Source organism: Nematolebias whitei, chromosome 5, assembly GCF_014905685.2.
Source record: "Nematolebias whitei isolate Nwh7 chromosome 5, NemWhi1, whole genome shotgun sequence".
NCBI lineage: Eukaryota > Metazoa > Chordata > Actinopteri > Cyprinodontiformes > Rivulidae > Nematolebias > Nematolebias whitei.
Genome location: NC_056502.1, coordinates 24,449,057 through 24,467,383, shown reverse-complemented (window position 1 = coordinate 24,467,383; position 18,327 = coordinate 24,449,057). Strand labels below are relative to the sequence as shown.

At 39.4% G+C, this 18,327-nt stretch overlaps 2 protein-coding genes across 2 annotated transcripts in view; both read right to left on the bottom strand.

Moving 5' to 3' along the window:
- Positions 1–371: 371 nt before the first annotated feature.
- Positions 372–3,653, bottom strand: LOC119410337 (endothelin-2). Its single transcript, XM_037677247.1, has 5 exons — positions 3,599–3,653; positions 1,831–1,975; positions 1,485–1,598; positions 587–640; positions 372–489 (listed from the first exon to the last, which is right to left on the bottom strand). The coding sequence occupies exons 1-5, from the start codon at positions 3,651–3,653 to the stop codon at positions 402–404; spliced, it is 456 nt and encodes a 151-aa protein (XP_037533175.1). The 3' UTR covers positions 372–401.
- Positions 3,654–15,070: 11,417 nt separating this feature from the next.
- The window catches only part of LOC119410336 (transcription factor HIVEP3), a 25,890-nt gene continuing 22,633 nt past the window's right edge, over positions 15,071–18,327 (bottom strand). Inside the window, exon 3 of the mRNA XM_037677246.1 lies at positions 15,071–15,172. Coding sequence (XP_037533174.1) covers positions 15,071–15,172 — 102 coding nt within the window. The remainder of the gene's footprint in view (positions 15,173–18,327) is intronic.

Genomic DNA, 18,327 nt, shown 5'->3' with positions numbered 1-18,327 from the left:
AATAGATGAAATAAATCGATAAAACAATGGACGCATGTCAGAAAATGTAATTCATGTTGCATTGGGCTTCTCTCTCTTCTCGAGCTGTCCAGGTTGTCGTTTCCCGTCCTGAACTGAACACATCCAGATATAAATATAACCTGGTGGTATTTCCTGTTGCCTGTGATCCAGCACTCCTGTTTCCATCATGTGCCTGCACACCTTCATCACAGTCTTCACCTTTCTATTTGCAGGTAAAAACCGGAGCTATTTGCGGCACCGTGGCCTTCCTGGATTGGACGCATCTCTCAGCAACTCTTTTGTTTTCTCTCCTCTCTATGAAAGGAGAGTCATTTGTTCAGGTGCTCGCGTGCTGCTCTCCTTCTCTTTCACTCTCACTGCTTCAGCAGCTCTGTTGATTATCAGGCGATTTTCCTCTGAGCCGGAGGAAAATGGTCCCAGTCTGGTCTCTGAGCTTCAAGGTCTTTCTGTGATTTCTTGGCTGCAGCTCTGTGGGACAAAAAAATTAAAAAAAAATCAGCACAATAAAGTGTGAGAAAGTGAAATTAGATGTGAGTTAATTTTGTGCATGCGGTTCCAAACTTACCTTAGGATGCCGAGAACATCAACGTGGGAAGGCTTCACAGATGTGAGTTCAGGGCTGCACAGAAAATACAATGCAAATAAATAACCAAGATATTTAGATGCACACAGAAATATCTGCTTTCTCACACACAAACGAAACAGGCGGCCACACAACAAGATTTTTTCCAGTCATCAGAGCTCCTACATGTTTCACCTCTGCCTCATATGTCTGTGGTTTACTCTCCTTGTTTTCAAGGTGATTTCAGGACAGTCATTTCAGGGGAATGTGCCTGAAAGAGTCACCTCCTCCACCAACCTCACACGCATGCACACACACAGGTTTGTCTTACTATCGTTATGAGGACTTTGCATTGACTTCCATTCATTTTTCATTCATTTCTATAGCCTAATCCTGACCCTTACCCTAAACCTAACCATTATCAGTATATACCTAACCCTAAGCCTAACACATCCTCAATTCACACCTTAGTCCTAAACCTAACCCCTAACCCCCCAACGGCACTTGAACCTTATGCAGACCAGCTTTGGTCCCCACAAAGAGCCTTTGGGCTTCACAATGTAGTATGTGTTGAAAAATGGTCCTCACAAAGTAACATAAACAAGCACACACACACTCATGTCCTCAAAGCAAATCAAATCTAACTTCTGTGGACTTTGTGCACTCAAATTACCTAACGATTTTCTTCAAGTTTCAGCAGAATTGTTTTGATGATCTCTTTCACACACCCCATACACACACACACACCCTTGAAGGAGTTGTGGGACACATTTACTGGTAGTTTGATAATAGCACACGTTATTAATTTCCAACACCGCACCACTCCCCATCCTCCTCAGTCATTCCTCCCTTTGTTTTTTTTAATGACGTTTTGTGGCTTTTTAAAGATGCTCCAACTCACCGGAAGCTGCAGAAACGTCTGCAGCTCTGATCATTGAGTTTGGCGCAGGTGCAGCGTCCAGTGGACCGCTTGCGTCGCAGCAAAGAGCCACCCAGACCATAAAGTGTTGTTTTACTGCGGAAAGAAAGGCAGAGTCAGTGCCATGCTCTGAGCGAAAACACTATGCAGACTTTGCTCTTTGTTACTTAACAGAAACCTGTTTAACAATACAGCAATAATGATAGGAGAGCTATTCAACCGTCATCAAACTTTGTGTGAAATTAGTTCTTTATTTATTTATTTTTGGAGGGGGTTGAAGTCTCTGCAGAAAAAGAGAGCTTCACTTTGTCGATCCTCTCCTGCTAACCTGGGGGTGTTGATCCAGATGATGTCCAGATGACAGAAGTAGTGGCATTCAGAGTCCAACTGGTTGCTGCAAGCACAGCGCCGGGTCCTCACCGGGTGAGCTGGGACTTCTAACTCCAGCTGTTTCACAACTGGAAGACACCATCCTACAGAGTTCAGAGTAAAGAGGTACTCTGTTAGAGAACAAACACAGCTTGGTTTATGAAATAATTTCTAGTCTATGATGAGGAGAAATGTATTTTTTTTTTAAAGATTTTTTAAACTTCTCTTTTCAACCAATCATATTCTAAACTTTTACTGTTTGAATGAATCTGAGCTCTTTCTCTGTGAAATGATAAGGGAAAATCTAAAATCGTAACAAAGTTTTCTGTTTTTAAATTTGAAGTCTTTAAATGTGTGAAAACTGCTGCCACACTTCAGTTTCAAAATAAATGTCAGCATTTAGAAAAGTTTAAGTTAAATGTGTCCTTTTAATTCACAAGCTACCAATTAAAAAGAAAACAACAAAAACTCATGTTAAGGATTAAACTTTCTTGGTGCACAGTTAAACAGAGACAAATGTAGCTGCCTCAGATATAATCCAGCCTACACCCCTGATGTAAAAGTAACCGTTTTCTTAGCTATTATAATAAAACATTTTTAACAAACAACTACCGTAGTGTATATAAAAGATAAAATAAAGGTATTAAAGAGAAATGAAAAAGTATAGACTCACCATCCTGAATTGAAACCCAAACAGAGACAAAAAGAAGAAGGCTGCTGCGAGAGGCCATGCTTCACGTAGAACGGATGAGACTCCACAGAGACTGCTGTCTGGTCAGTGTTGATGTGCAGCTGCTGCTCTGGTTGTTGTTGTTGCACCTGCGGTGTCACACTTTTATGCCTCTCCTCTTCAGTGATGTCACAGCAGAAGCTCCCCCCATGCCTCGCCTGTCTTGGAGCAAAAGTGTAAGACCCCAGAGTACTCGAACCATGGCACATTCCAGAAATACCTGCAGCTCCGAAGCTTCCCTCTGATAAAGATAAATGTCATCTGCTGGATGACGTTCGCATTTGAATGAGAAAATGTCGGGCTATGCGGAAGGAATGACAACAAAGGCAGACTGTAGAAGCTGGAAAACCTTGGCAACTGTGTTAGCTCGGCTATAAACAATTGTATCGTCAGCATAGAGATGCAAGGATGCGTCAGGAATGATTTGATCTACATTATTTATGTAAATTGTAAAAAGAGTGGGTCCTAAAATTGAACTTTGTGGCACACCATTAGTAACCGTTAGGTAGGTAGATGAAGTACTATTGTGTTGAACACATTGCCTCCGATCTGAGAGATAGTTTGAGAACCAGCCAACAGTGTGATCTGAGAAGCCAATATCTGAGAGTTTATAGCATAAGATGCCATGATCTACAGAAGGGATACTCATTGTGCGGCTCATGAGCTACAAGCAGTTCGCCACGCTTTATTGGTGGCTCTTGTGACAGGTTACGACAATATGCCAGCACAGCCAGTACATTTTTAAAATGTGCTGGCGCATTGTGCAATAATTGCACATGTGGGCTCGGGCTTCTTTGATGCAGTTTTACAAATAATATTGTGTTAATCTACTTGTTGAGGAGGAGGCAGGTCTGACCGGCCTGTAGAGGTTAAAAAAAAGTCCTGTTAAGCTGATCATGACTGACCACGCGCGTCTGCTGACCCGCTGGTCAAAAGACGTAAAAAATGTCCTGTTAATCTTAGATAGATCAGCTACCGGCCGCACGTGTCTCCACACCTGCTGTCATCTGCGATGAAGGAAGTAGGAGCATCGCAGGACCGGTTCTAGCCATGGTTACATGAGGGGGCAGGCAGAAATGTGAAGGTGGGATCTTCATCTGTACAGCATATTCATTGTTGAGCATGGATTTTGGTATTCGTTATTTTTGACTTGTGCTTTCTTCATGGGATTGGGGTAATAAAAGCTGAATTTTTTACACCTGTGAGTCAACATTTTCAACCATGAACACTATCAAACAAAAACAGAGAAACCCACTGAACCATGCCCATCTTGAATGTCTCACTGTGGTTGCAACAACCAATTACAAATACAACATGAAGAAAGTAAAGGACATGTACCACAGCTTCCACTCATCTCAGTACTAATGTACATTTTGTTTAAACAGACAATGTGCTGGCTGTGTTTCTTTTTTGTTCATAGGTGTGTTGTTTAACTTTTATCTTTTATTTGAGTGACTTGGGGTGATATTGCGGCTCTCCCCTTGACTTTGATCTGTCAATATGGCTCTTTTGAAAAAATAGTGAGGATCACTGATCTACAGTATCGAGGGCTTTGGACAGGTCTAAGTAAAGTGCAGCATAGTAATCCTTAGCATCCAAAGCTTCAACAACATCATTAAAAAATTTTAGCGAAGGAGTCATTGTGCTGCGTTGTTTCCTGAAGCCAGATTGGAGAGAAGATAAAATGTCAAAATAGTCCAAATACTTCTTGACTTGAGTATTTATCAGTTTTTCTAAAACCTTGGCTAAAATACTAAGTTTGGAAATCGGTCGGTAGTTGTAGATGTAGATGAGGTCAGGCAGGAATCTCATGGACTATAATTTTGCAGATGACGTGATCTGTGGTGAGAACAGGAAACAGGTGGAAGAGAACCTGGAGAGATGGAGGTATGCACTTGAAAGAAAAGGAATGAAAGACAGTCATAGTAAGACAGAGTACGTGTGTGAATAAGAGGGAGGCCGGTGGAACAGTGAGGCTACAAGGAGCAGAGGTCACAAAGGTGCAGGACTTCATGTAACTGGGGGAAATGTCCAGGAAAATGGGGAGTGTGGTAAAGAGGTGAAGAAGAGAGTCCAGGCAGGATGGAGTGGATGGAAAAAAGTTTCAAGTGTGATTTGCAGCAAAAGGGCATCAGAGTCAGAGTCAGAATTTCTTTATTGTCATTCCACCACATGTGGTACAAGTGGTGGAATGAAATTGTGTACACAAGGTCACAGTTACATCCAACAAAAGAGTAAAATGTAAAATAAAAACAGTAATAAGATCTAAGATATGAACTAAAAAAAAGGTTAATTAAAAATACACTAAGCACTAGTAGTATACTTTGTAAAAACAATAAACACAATACGCTGAGCAGCACGGACATGAGTCTGTGTGAACAGATGAGCATGCATGAACACAGCAACATGAAACAGATCAGCAGCAACATGAAACAGAACAGCAGCAACATGAAACAGATCAGCAGCAACATGAAACAGATCAGCAGCAACATGATGTGATTTTTTTTCACAGTGATTATTCTGGTTAGAGATTCATGAGTCTAACAGCTTCAGGGTAGAAGCTGTTACTCAGTCTAGTGGTTCTACACTTAATGCTCCTCAACCTCCTTCCTGAGGGGAGCTGGGCAAAAAATGTGTGTGCTGGGTGAGTGGGGTCCTTCATGATGTCACCCACCACACGAAAGCAAAAACTGTGTGAATATGTTTTGGCCCATATGGGTTTATTTGTCAATAGTCAGTTAGTGTTAATTGTTAACATTAGTGTTAACAAAATATCTCATGAACTACTAGTTGTAATTTAATGAAACTTACAGAAAGTAATCATAGTAGAAATGTCTAAAATTCATTAATTTTTGGGATCAAAATGGTAAGAGAAGCAGAGTGCAATGTTTGTAGCTACTTAGCTAGAATGCCTGTATTGCGCGCCGCTAGCTTAGTTCTACATCAATGCCAGCAATTTGGGGGCGGAGGGAGGGGGGGGGGGTGCAGTGGATGACATGCATTCCGTAAAGTGAAGTTGGGTCTTAAATTACTGGATTTTTTTGTGAAAATATCTCTTTGAGAGTCTCTGCGGTAAAAAACTTGCACACCTCTTGTGATCCTTGGTTCAGACTTGTGCATAACTTCAATGTCAGTAATACAGAACTGAAATCCATCCCCACCCCCCACCCCAACTGTCGGCTGCAGGTCCCTGCACCCAGCAGAGGCAGACGAGTTAGTCTCAGAGTGGCCCAGTCCAGTATAAGCTGCTGCTGTATGAGACTGGTGAAACACTACAGCAACGCGAGCCGGCCACCCCTACTGCCTCAGTCCATGAAGGACATCTACATGACCATAACTGACCTGCTGGGTATGAGTACAGAACTGTCTGTGGTTCTAACAGGGCTGTGGTCCTCTCTGTACTTTGCTCTGTTTTTGTTTTCCAGTGGATAAGCTGGACAAGGCTCTGGAGGCTATGCAGCTGTATCTGAAGCTGCTTCCTCAAAGCAGCAGAGAAGAGCTGCTCAGGTTGCTCACCTTCATGTCTCTGGCAGCTGATCCACAAGGACTAAAAGTGGACAAGGAGGTGGGAGCTGATGCAAAGTTTAATTTGATCCAGAGATCTGTTGCATGCTCTCAGTAATATGTGGTGTTTGAAGGTGGACAACCGACTGGCAGTGAAGAAGCCGTTTTCCAGGGCGCTGCTGTCCAGATGCTCTCAAAGGAAAAAGAGGATCTTCTGTTGTTTTTTATGCTGAGCAACATTAAGGAAATCTTTAAGGTTACCTCTGTAGCGGGAAGGGTTAATAATGATTAAAAATTCATTATGAATTTTAGTTTGAAGGGGCCCCACTCTTAGCCTTGAGAGAAAAGAAAAGGTCTGAACGTCAGTTCAGACAAATATTATTTAATTACCTCGAATTACTCTTTTTCACCGTGAGTTCTTTTATATGAAAGATTCACATGTCATAAATAAAACACACACACTTTAGTATACAATTTTGTGACGTTTATTTGGCTATTTATGGACAGAAAACTGTTGGAAATTATTGCTTACATTTAACGATGGCTTTGTCTAACAACTGGAGTTTATGGAAATTAACGTGACCTTTAAAAATGCTTGTTTAGGAGGAATTAACAGATAAAATGATTTTATTCTATGTGATTACCCAAACCAAAACAAGATGAAATGTAATTCTGGAACTTTCAGCAGAGATAATTAATTATGCAAATTTAACTAAGAGGGAGACAGTTTATTTACTCCTTCAAGGGTTAAATTCTGGTCTTAAATTTAAAGGAAAATAATTACTGAACTGAGTTAATATACTAATTTGGTTAAAATCTAAATTCTTGGACACCAGAGTCAACCTTCCAGAGTAATAGATCAGCTTTCCTACCAGGAGTCGTCTTGGAACGACCGCCCCAGATACCAGACGGTGGACCTTCTGCTGAGATGATTTGAGCGACGTCAAAGGTTGAGAACCCTTTCACATCTCTGGGCATCAAGGCGAGGAGTCTGGTCACTGGCTCTAATGGTCAACCGACGGTCTCCATGGAGTTCTGGACAGCTGTTAGTTCTGGTGATGAAAACTGCAGGTGTTTGGAACGCTGAAGACAGTGCTATCAAAACTTTGCTAAAGTTGAAACTTATATTTTCTTTCTTGAAGTTTTGTATTACTTCTAAAAGCTTACTCCTCCTTCTTCCTCTGTCGTCGACTTCCTTCTGCTCTTCTGGGACTCTATCTCAGACCTCAACTTTCAATCACCACCCACAACTTGAGAGGGGTGGTCGATTTGGACCAATCAGAATAGAAAGGCCTGGATTTTATACCTTTCAGTAATGCTTTAATTTACTCTGCTGAAAAGTCCTCAAATAAAGGAAACATAATACTTCTGTCTTTAAGTGAGATTAAATCAATAAAAACACTTTTGTTAACCTTATAAACAGAAAATAACTTTGCCATCTTTTGGACTACAGGCTCTTGTCAACTGTAAGAGAAAACCACAAGGCAAGTTATTAGTTATTCCCAGTAAACAATTATTTCATTACAGGAAAACATTATTACTTCTCCAGAATATTGGAAAAGTCTGTCAGTACTTCTGAATGGAACAGAAGAAGTGTGGGTTACAGAGAGGAATTAATTTGAACACTATATTGCCTTATCACCCTGAGATTTATGACAAGAGAGACATGGCTAAGTAAGATCTTGGCACCGGTGTCACCAGAACTTTCTTGGGGTTTCTGTTTAGACTTAAAACATCCATTTTGGGTTCACAGAGAGGGCTTCTCAGATATTATCAGATTTATCGAACATTTTATGGTTTGCAAACAAGAAAAGTCTCTTTTGGACTTTTTCGATAATTAGGAGTTGCTGAGAAAATGTTAAACTGTCACAGATCTGAAACTGGAGAGAATGTCTCAGTTGTTTTTCTTTAAGGGAGAGGGGCAGTGGTTAATTTGAGCCGGATCCTGCCGGTACAAGATCCGGGAACTCTCTCATTTTGACACGTTCTGTTCCGGCAACTCTTTGTTCGGATCTGGCAGTTCTGTCCCTAAAAGTCCAAAGTCATCGCACATTTTTATTTTGATTATTTATTAAAAAAATACAACAAGAGGAGCTGTTGCCTTTAGCCCGGCGGACCCAGTCTGTGGATGTTTCAGCCACAGCACGCGCAGCGAACCAGCTACACGCTCCTTCGAGGAGCAGGAGAGGGGATGAGGACGGAGGGACAGATGGTGTTACATACAGAGGTTCTGCACAAAGTCCTTCTCTTCTCCTCCTCTCCAAGTATTGTCCCATAGTCAGTGGGGCTGTGCACTGAAAAACACCCCCTCTCTCCTCCTCTCAGAACCCGAAACAGAAACGATCATTTATTCAACAGAATAAATAAACGCCCTGTAGACAGTGCACGTTACGCACAGAAACGTCTCCAAACAGCGCTAGCGCGCGCACACATCAGCAGGTGTCTGAACTCATGCTACATTTCAGACATAATAAATAAAAAAAAAAGCTTACTGTAAACAATAAATTAAAAATACAAAGAGAGAAATGTTTGATGTGTTATTCACATTATACGTCACATTTCAAAACAACGGCGCTAATTTGTCAAAATAACAATAGCGATCAAAACGTAAAGAAGACAGTCCAATTTACTTTAATAAAAAATGGATGGATGGATGAATGGATTGTCCTTAGTTTGACAACAGTGAATTGAAGCTTTCAGCTGCTTCAAACGGTACCACAAGTCTGGAGCAGGAGCAGAGAAGAGTTCAGCTCAGAACCGTGAAGTGAGGGGAAGGAGGGAATCGGTGCTGCTCTAATTCACACACAACTGCTGTTCTTCTCCAAAATAGTAATTTTATTGTGTTTACAAATGTAGATAAATGTTGATGTATTACAACCTGTTAAAATACACCAAAATGCAGGAAATGGCATCTCTGTTATTCAAAATTTTCTGTGTGAGGACCCATGGACACCCCGGCCTGCCCACTGTTCCAGCATCAACCAGTTTACAAATTAAGCCCTGGAGAGGGGTGTGTTTTTCTTTAAGGGACATCTTCACAGAATGAACTCACTCAGTTCCAAATTATCAGAAATAAAGGTATGTTATAAAATGACGGTCAGGGATGCACGTATATCTCTACACCTCCACAAATGTATTAATAACTTGACAGTTAATCCACTTGTTCCTCAAACTGACAGAACCACCAGTTTGGAGTTGAAGGCAGGTAATGCTAAATAATTTAGGCAAAGATCTCGCACCATGAGTAACAGTCTGAGTATATGGTGAGGATGACTGAGCTACAACCACATCAAAGTTTAGCTCAAGTCTAAAACTCACCGTCATGGTATTTTGGGGCTTTCGAAGGTCAGTTGGCTGCAGTCGCCATCTTGAATCGTGTTGTTTCAAAAGTTAATGAGTTGTAGATGTCCATCCATTGATTATTTCCTGAAAGTTTATTTAACATCTGTGTAACTGAGCGATCAAAGCACGTTGGCATAATTAAAAAAATTTCTGCTTCCTGTTTCAGATACCAGGGTCTCTTCACAAAGGAGTGAGTGAGAGACTGGCCAGGCTCGCTCAGGGCGAACAGCCCGATGTGACGGGTAAAACAACAAATCCTGATGCAGCAGCAGTTTCTAAAACTTTAAGACGGATCGAATCAAAGTTTGTTTGGTTTTAGAAACAAATCAAGGAGACTAAAGCATTTTAAGTCTACCTGCAACAACAACAAAAAATACAAGATAGTGTTTTTCATTTACTCTTCAGGTTTTACTTAGTTTCTGCTATTTCATCTGATTTTCATCTTACAGCATTGTTTCAGTCAAATACTTTTATATACTGATGGGTTGCAAATGATATTTTTTGTCCAGGACATCCTTGTAAGAGAATAATAAAGGTTTAGGTTAAAAAAATATACAGTATATATATAATATCCTTATTTAAAAGAGTAGATCAAAATTATTTTAAACCATTGTTTTTAATACAACTCTTTAATGACTCCAGGTCAGTTCATACCTCCACCAAATTGTACTTTTGCAGCTGTAGGCATTTGTATGTCTAGTGATGATGCAAGTTTCAATAAAATCTGTCCTGTGGTTTGTGAGATATTTCGCTAACACGACAGGCAAACCCATTATCGCCTATCAGCTTTTGGCACTTGGATAAGAGAACTGCTGGGTACAAAGTGAGGTACAAATTGACCAGTGTACTTTCTCATTCACAGAGGAGTTCTTTGTTTTCCTGCTTATTGTTTCAGTTTGCTGCTGCGTGACCAAAGTACTCTGTTTGGGCACATCTGAATGACATTTTTATTTTCACTGATGTTCCTACAGTTCACTACAAAATTCAATGACCGAGTCAAAGGGTTGCTCCAGAACTGGACTTTATAGTGACCTCTGCTAACATCGTGGTGGTCTTTTCTCCTCCCTGTCCATCAGGTTCAGTCTGCTGGCCTCCAGCAGGACTTACACAGACTACACAAAGAAGACAACGAACCAGGAACTGTGGATGCTCCTAAATGACATCAATATGGACATAAAGAAATCCACCAAGGAGAGAAAGCACCTCCTCAAACAGTTTTACCAAGTCTACCTAAAATACACAGTATTTTGGTAAATCTGGGCCACTGAGTTGTAGACCCATGAAAATTTGGTTTAGTCTCAGTTTTACCTTTTGTTTTTTTGTTTTTTTTTCTATTTTGTAAATATAACTGACTCATGACTCAAAAATGTGCTGTAGTTTAGAGGAATGATGTTAAGGTTTGGTTAGTGATACATAATATACATACACATATGGGGGGAGTGGTGGCGCAGAGGTTAGAGAGGTGGGCTTGTGATCCGAAGATCGCCGGTTCACGCCCCGGCCCCGACAACATCAAAAAAAAAATTGTGGGTGGGGTAGGTGAAAACACCCACACTTGCCCCCACCCTCATTCGCCCCACTCTGGGCCCATGAGCAAGGCCCTTAACCCCCACCATGTGCTCCCTAAACAGGTCTCTCTTGAAAATGAGTTCTCGTGGCTCAATGAGACTAACCTGTATAAATAAAGGCTATGTATAAATAAAGGCTAAATGAAAAAAAAAAAAAAAAAAAAAAAAAAAAATACAAAATATACTTCACTGTCCTTCTTTAAAACTCTTTACAAACTCATTTTTACTCCATGGCTTTTAGCACAGACTGAATTTGCTCTGCACTGTTTTTATTGTTCTTATCTTAATGTTTTAATAACTGTTTTGTTTTTTATGTGTTTAAACTTTTGTGATTTGTGTACAGCACTTTGCTGCAGCTGTGGTTGTTTTAAAGGGCTTACAAAGTATAGTTATTTTAATATAGACGGGTACACACCAGGCAAATACTGTTTACATACCAGGTGTGTGCCCTGGCAAACATCAGGTACATACCAAAAACTTGCCAAGAATATATTTGGTAAATACCAGGTACATGTTGTGTAAATGCTGGAGACTTACCAGGTACATACGTGCCCAGGTAAATGTTGGTTATATAACGGTTATGCTCCTGGTAAATGTTGCATACCAGATATGCTCTGGGTAAATGTCAAGTATGTTCCAGATAAATGTTAGGTACATATCCTTTATGCACTTGGAAATGTCAGTACATACCACGTCCATGTCAAGTAAAAATTGGGCATGTAGCTGGTCTGGTATTTGTCAAGTGGGCCACATGTGTCACGTAAGTAGGTACTTTTCAACTAGGTAAAAATCAGGTAGGTGGGTACTTAACAGGTAGGTTGGTGACTAAGTATTTAGTTACCGAATAAAAAACAAAACAAGTACCAGGCAGTTACTACCAATCTGGGGTATGTATCAAGTAAGAACTCACCTACCAGTCGAGAAATAAGTCACATTCATTATGTGTCACCACTGACGCGTTGCATTTTTTTATGCATCACCGCTGACCACCCTGAAACGTGGGCCGGTGTTGTGCCAAAAATCCATTGGCTGCCAAATGCGGCCGTGGGAGTGTGCATAGGAGGACTTTAACACGATTAACAATTAAAAACAATTATTTGTTTGCTCAACATTATAGTAAAGGTGTGTCTCAGTTTAACTTTTCCTTAATAAACGCAGTTTAATGGTCGAATCATGTTCTGCTCACAGACTCATGTTCATGTTTGTGCTGATGTTCAATGTTTTATGTTATGAGTGCTTAGTGTATATTTAGTTGATGTTTTTCTTAGTTCATATCTTAGATGTTATTACTGTTTTTCTTAGACATTTTATTGTTGGATGTAACTGGGACCCCGTGTACATAATTTCGCTCCACCACATGTACCACATGAGGTGCGAATGACAATAAAGAAACTCTGACTCTGACTCTGACTCTGAATCAGCTGCATTTCAAAAATCGAGTCGCGGCTGCGGGAGCACACAGAGGGAGGACTTGCTGTGCATTTCTTTGAAATTTATCAACATAACCACATAAGAACAATTATTTGTTTGCTCAACATTAACTTTTCCTTACTAAATGCACTTTAATGGTGAAATCAGCTGCATTTCGCCTGGGAGGCGCAGTGAAATGCAGCTGATTTGACGTTTGCTCCAGGAGTTCTGGAGTGAGATGAAGGTGGCCGCTATGGCAAGGCAAGTGTCTCATTAATAGCCACGTTTACCTATTAATGAGACACTTGGCTTGCCATAATGCTCGAGGGCCCTATCAGAATGAATGAAATCGTCAGATCTCAGCTGAAAATTGGATTATAAATATGGGGGAAAAAACGTATATTAGTCACTTTGAAGTCGCAGGACTTGCAAATTTATGCAAAAAGTTGCGACTTATACGACGAAAAATACGGTAACTGGCTTTCAGATGAGTCAGAAGGCCCTTCATTGTTCAAATTCACTTTATTTTCATTTATATATGTTTTGAAAATGACCACAAATCAACAAAATGCCAACAGTTTGTGCTTTTCCACAACTTTATTCTGTTCATGGTAATGAGATTGATTTCTATATCCTTTAACCGCACTGATACACGCCACTCCAAGGTCAAGGTGTATCCACAAGCTAACCTTACATGAATCTTTTTAACGCATTGAAGCCAAAGCTCATTTTGTTTTTGTTTAAAAAATTATAAATTGGTTAGATCTGTTGGTATTTTTCTTACCTTAACCGAGGTCAGGTGTGTGTCGTTTAATTTACAAGACATTTTTAATCAGGCAAATTGGACCAAAATATAATAAAACTGGTTTATATATATATATATATATATATATATATATATATAAATATATATTTTTTTTTTTACATTTTTCACTTATATGCAATTTCAGAGACAAAGCATTTGTTCATGTTTATGTATTTGTTTAGCATTTCTGAAAGCTGAGCATGTTTCAAATATAACGCTAACTGGTTTTTAGATGTGAATTTAAACACACAAAATGACGTTCACTTACTTGAAAAAAAACAAATCCACTGAAATGAATAAAACTGTTTTTTTTTCTTAAACAAAAACAAAGTTCTGTGCGTTACACAGATGAAACTGGATTCTTATGTCTTTGTTTAAAGTAATTATGATCTCCATGCATAAAGAAATGAATATGCGTGTTAAGTATGACAGTCAGTTTAAGCACATTTGACTAAATCCAGCCATGATAACAGGCGACAGGCATTGTGACTAATCTGTGCCCACAGGCTTCAGAGATGCTGGCCATGTCACACCCACACGACCTGCCCTGACACATCAGATTTGTGCTGATAACCAAATACCAGCCTTCACACATGGAAATACAGTAAATACAGCGCAGATACATCCGCAGTGATGTCATTTTCTAAAGAGCAGCAGAGGATCAGCTCATCTGGATGACATGCGAGGCGTTTTTGGGAAGTGAATGAACCGAATGATGGACGTGTATCAATTTAACAGAATGAGATGTTTATTTATTTTAGAACAAAATTCAATTAAATCAGACTACTGAACTTATACAAGAAGAATGAAGTACAACCAGTGCTTTTTCTCTGTCCATGGTGGCAGCTCACTGAAGCACCAGTGAGTTTTTACATTTTATCATGTTATGACCACAAAGGATGCACGGCACACTTTTAATAGTTTTTGTGTTAATAATTCCATCCATCCATTATCTTTACCCACTTCTTCCTTTTTGGGTCACTGGTGCCCATGTCCAGCCATCACTGTGCAAGAGGTGGGGGACACCCTGGACAGGTCTCCAGTCCATCAACAAATGAGACAAACAACTCACTCTCTCACTCACACCTTGGGACAATTTAGTTACCAATCAGTCTAACATACATGTTTTTAGTCTGTGGGAGGAGACCACGAGTACACGGAGAAAACCCACGCACGTATATACACGTACGGAGAGAACATGCAAACTCCATCTAGAAAGGCCGGGATTTGAATCAGTGACCTTCTTGCTGAGAGGCAACAGCTCTACCAACTGAGCCACCATGCTGCCTATGTAAATACTTAATTTTGAAAACATTTATAATTTTTCTTTCACTTTACAATAATGCAGTAATCTGTGTTGATCTGCCACAATAAAATCCCAAGGAAATATTTTAAGGTTTGCAGTTGAAATGTGACAAAATGTGAAAAGATTCAAAGGGATATAAAAACTTTTTCAAGTTCTCTACAAGATACTTAGGGTATTTCAAATGACTATCATTTGTGATCGCTCATAATAATCTCATAATTACAGAGCATATTAAACTTTCAAAGTTGGATCAGACCTTCCACTGTAAATACTAAAAAAATACTTTGTGTATTTAAAAGTTTCATATCATTTGGCTTCTTATCAGTAAACTTAAATAACTCGCGTGTGTAAGTGTTAAATAATCACTGTCTATCTGTGTTGAACATGAGGAGTGGTGGTGCAGAGATTAGACTGCCGGTTCAAATCCTGGACCATTACATAAAAATGTGGGTGGGAAAGGTGAAGCACTCACCGACCTCCACCCTTATTCACCCCAGCCTGGACCTTTGGGTGACCTTAACCCCTCCATCTACCCTATGGAAGCCCCTCTGCTCCACACGTGGGCTGCGGTAGCTCCATGGTCTGTGGTAACATCAGGAAGGACATCCAGATAAAACTGTTGTGCAAGTTCACTTGCTATGGACAAACAAACAAACAAACAAACAGAGTTTAATGTGATTTATTTAACGTTGCTTCTTCTTTTCAGAATCCTTCTTGTGTACACCTGCATGGCAGGAACGTTAATGTGAGAGTGCGACATTGATCCTCTTCGCGACAAACAAACCTTCTGGATGTCTCTGCATTATCAAAAACTTCAACGCTTATGGAAATTATTAACAGAAGCAAACTAAAAGAGGGCGTGGTCAGAAAGCTGAACGTGTCCGGTGTTTCTTAAGACCACATCTGTCTAACACATCAGCTGCAGCAAGGCTAGTGCTATTTAAACGAGTCCTAAACTGTAATCTGTATACGACTACACTGGGATTAGTGTGGGCTTATTTATTTTTATACAAATATTCATATTTATAAGGGGCCAAAATGTTGTTTGGTATTTATGAAAATAAAGTGCAGCACTTTTAACAGCCTCCATGTACTGCAGCACCCATGGGAGATTACTGATCGAATAGATATGGATAAACATCTTTTGTCTAGTGTCTGTCCAAAAGTTTGTTTAGTTATTCAATATTATTTAGTCTAAACTAAAAGTTTGAGAATAACAAACAGTTATAAACATTGTTTTCCAGCCTGGACACAGATAAAAAAGGCATCGCCATAAGGACATCATTACTGACCTGACGCTCCAGTTTTGCAAGCACAAAATAAAGATGAATTAAAAAAATAAATAAATAAAAACCCGCAAATGTATGAAAATAATAAAAGCATAAGATACAAATACTGAGTCTATGAAATATAAAAGATTTTCAAATGATGTAAAATAAAAAAAACTTTTATGAACATCTGATGTCGATTAGAATTGATTTAGTGTTTAAATACGTTACGATGTTCCTGTGGTAAAAAGAACAGTTTTTGTATTGATGTAATTAAACACAAGCTGCTGCTCCTCCTGAAGGCTCTAAATGTTACAAATGAATGTTATAAACACCAGATCATGAATGCATTTTAGAGCAATGTGTGTCAAAAAGCACAAATCAGAAACGGTCACGTTGTACCGATAGTGTTTCGTCTCGTCATGCATTGTATGCCTACGATGAGCATCATTTTCTATAATAAATACAAATAAAACAAGACAAAAATCAATTAAATTATAATAAAAATAAACATCTCACATGGTGACAAAGTCCAAGGAGAAGAGACGGGTTTCAGGAGGAATTTAAAAACAGCCAAGAAAGTGAAGCTCCTCCATAATTTTGGAGCTGCAGCAGAGAAAGCCCAGCAGCTTCTTGTTCCAGGCAGAAGCAGCTGATCACTGAACGAGTGCTTGTAGCTCAGAGACACAGAGCAGGCCAAGATCACGGAAGTCTTTAAAGTAAAAACATTTTAAAAATTAATCCCAAAATGAACTGGAACTTAAATGGGTGAACGGTGTTAATGTGTAGCAGATAAAAGATGCGCGACAGCTTTTTGTACCCGTCACAGGTGATCAACACAATGAACCACTGAGCTCGTTTCGCTGAGCTGAGTAGTAAAAAGGCACCGTTTACCGTCTCAAAATGCTTCTAATAAATAAAATAAAAACAAACCGTTTTACTGTATTTTAGCCAGCTGCTTAGTTTGCAAACAGCTCAATTTGACCTCTGACCTGATCTGAGTGTTGAGTTAAATATCAGTTCACGTTGACCTCAACGCTTGTGATGGTTGGTTTACCTTTTGGGCCAAGGAATCAATCCATGAGGAGTCTCACTGGGAAATATCTCATTGTTGATTTTTTTTTCTTAGTAGTTTTAAATAATTAGAGCAACTCAGGGTTTTAGATCAATAAGGAATTTAAGAAATGGTTTCAAAGAAAATGAGTCCTCCTGAGAGGGACATAAATCTGACAGAAACAGCAAAAAAATGAGGAGCTCTAAACCATCCCAGTTACAACCCTGACCAGTTCATCTGTCCATCACAGGGCCACACAGCCATGCTCTTCTGATCATTTGTCTCCAACATCTAACTGTGGCTCGAGTCGAGAGCAGGACCACACCTCCAGTCACGAGCAGCTTCTTTTGTCTAGTCACTCTACAGCAATTTGTCTCGTGCTAACACCCACCTTCCCTTTCCAGTATTCGTACTCTTCCAGTATTCGTACTCTTCCAGTATTCATACTCTTTTTTTTTTTTTAATCCATCTTTTCTGCCTCAACCCTTTTCATTCATCTGCATTATTTCCAGGTTGGCTGCACATCTTCAGTGAATACTTCAGAGGGCTTTACAGAGCGGGTCCAGTTCCACATAATTCAGTTCAGCTAGATTGACTTCCTTGAAGTCCAGTCCGCCATTCCTTCTAAAAGCTTTTATCTGACTTTCTTCCCTAACAACATTCACTTATCCATCTGGGTGGGTCCTAGCCAAGTAGAAATCCTCCTCGAACTACTCCATGTGTGTATTTTAGAGTAACCCATTTTCAAACTTTATAGCAAAATGGGGAAAAAAAGACAAATCCAAAGAAACCAGGTGCATTTGTTTTTATTTCTTCAATGACTAGAAATTTGACCATGTGAAATATGCAGGGCACTTGATCCTCTGGTGGTACCAGACAAACCCAACTTATGTTTACTGCCAGTTAAAGTTACAAGAAAAATCTTAAAAAGACATCCATGTAACAAAATCTGAGTTTCCAACCCCACCCCCCTATAACAACAAACAAAAAATAAAAAAGAGCATGAAATAACAATTACTGTCATCAAATGAAATAAATACGGAGAGTTCGCTCCATTTACAGACATATACGCTAATCTAAAGTTTTTAGTAATAAAAATAGAACTTCAGTGCAATTCCTTTGACTCATTTCTGTGCTCCTTCAGTGTCTCAATGATGACACTTAGTTACTCTGGCAATAAATCAATGGCCTTCTGAACAGAAACAATCAAAACACCAAATGTTGACCTTCCTTTGCAACATAAAAAAAATCATAAGAAAACAAAAATTCACAGACTTCTCTTTGTGTATCTGTACTCAATATAAAAATTACACACAAATGTGGACAGAAAAGGCACATGAAACTAGAATTGAAGAAAAACTTAAAAACAAAAATAATATTTTTCTGTAAAATTTTGGTCATTTACATTATAATCCCTACCTACATATTACATATGTATACATACATACACACACACACACATATACATA

What these genes read in the sequence shown, in the direction of transcription:
- LOC119410337 (XM_037677247.1), bottom strand. Translation starts at nt 3,653, where the DNA reads ATGGCTAGAACCGGTCCTGCGATGCTCCTACTTCCTTCATCGCAGATG. An exon ending in TTCATCGCAGATGACAGCAG is followed by an intron (nt 1,976 to 3,598) that starts GTGTGGAGACAC and finishes TGAACTCTGTAG; the next exon opens with GATGGTGTCTTCCAGTTGTG. An exon ending in AGACGTTTCTGCAGCTTCCG is followed by an intron (nt 641 to 1,484) that starts GTGAGTTGGAGC and finishes TTTTCTGTGCAG; the next exon opens with CCCTGAACTCACATCTGTGA.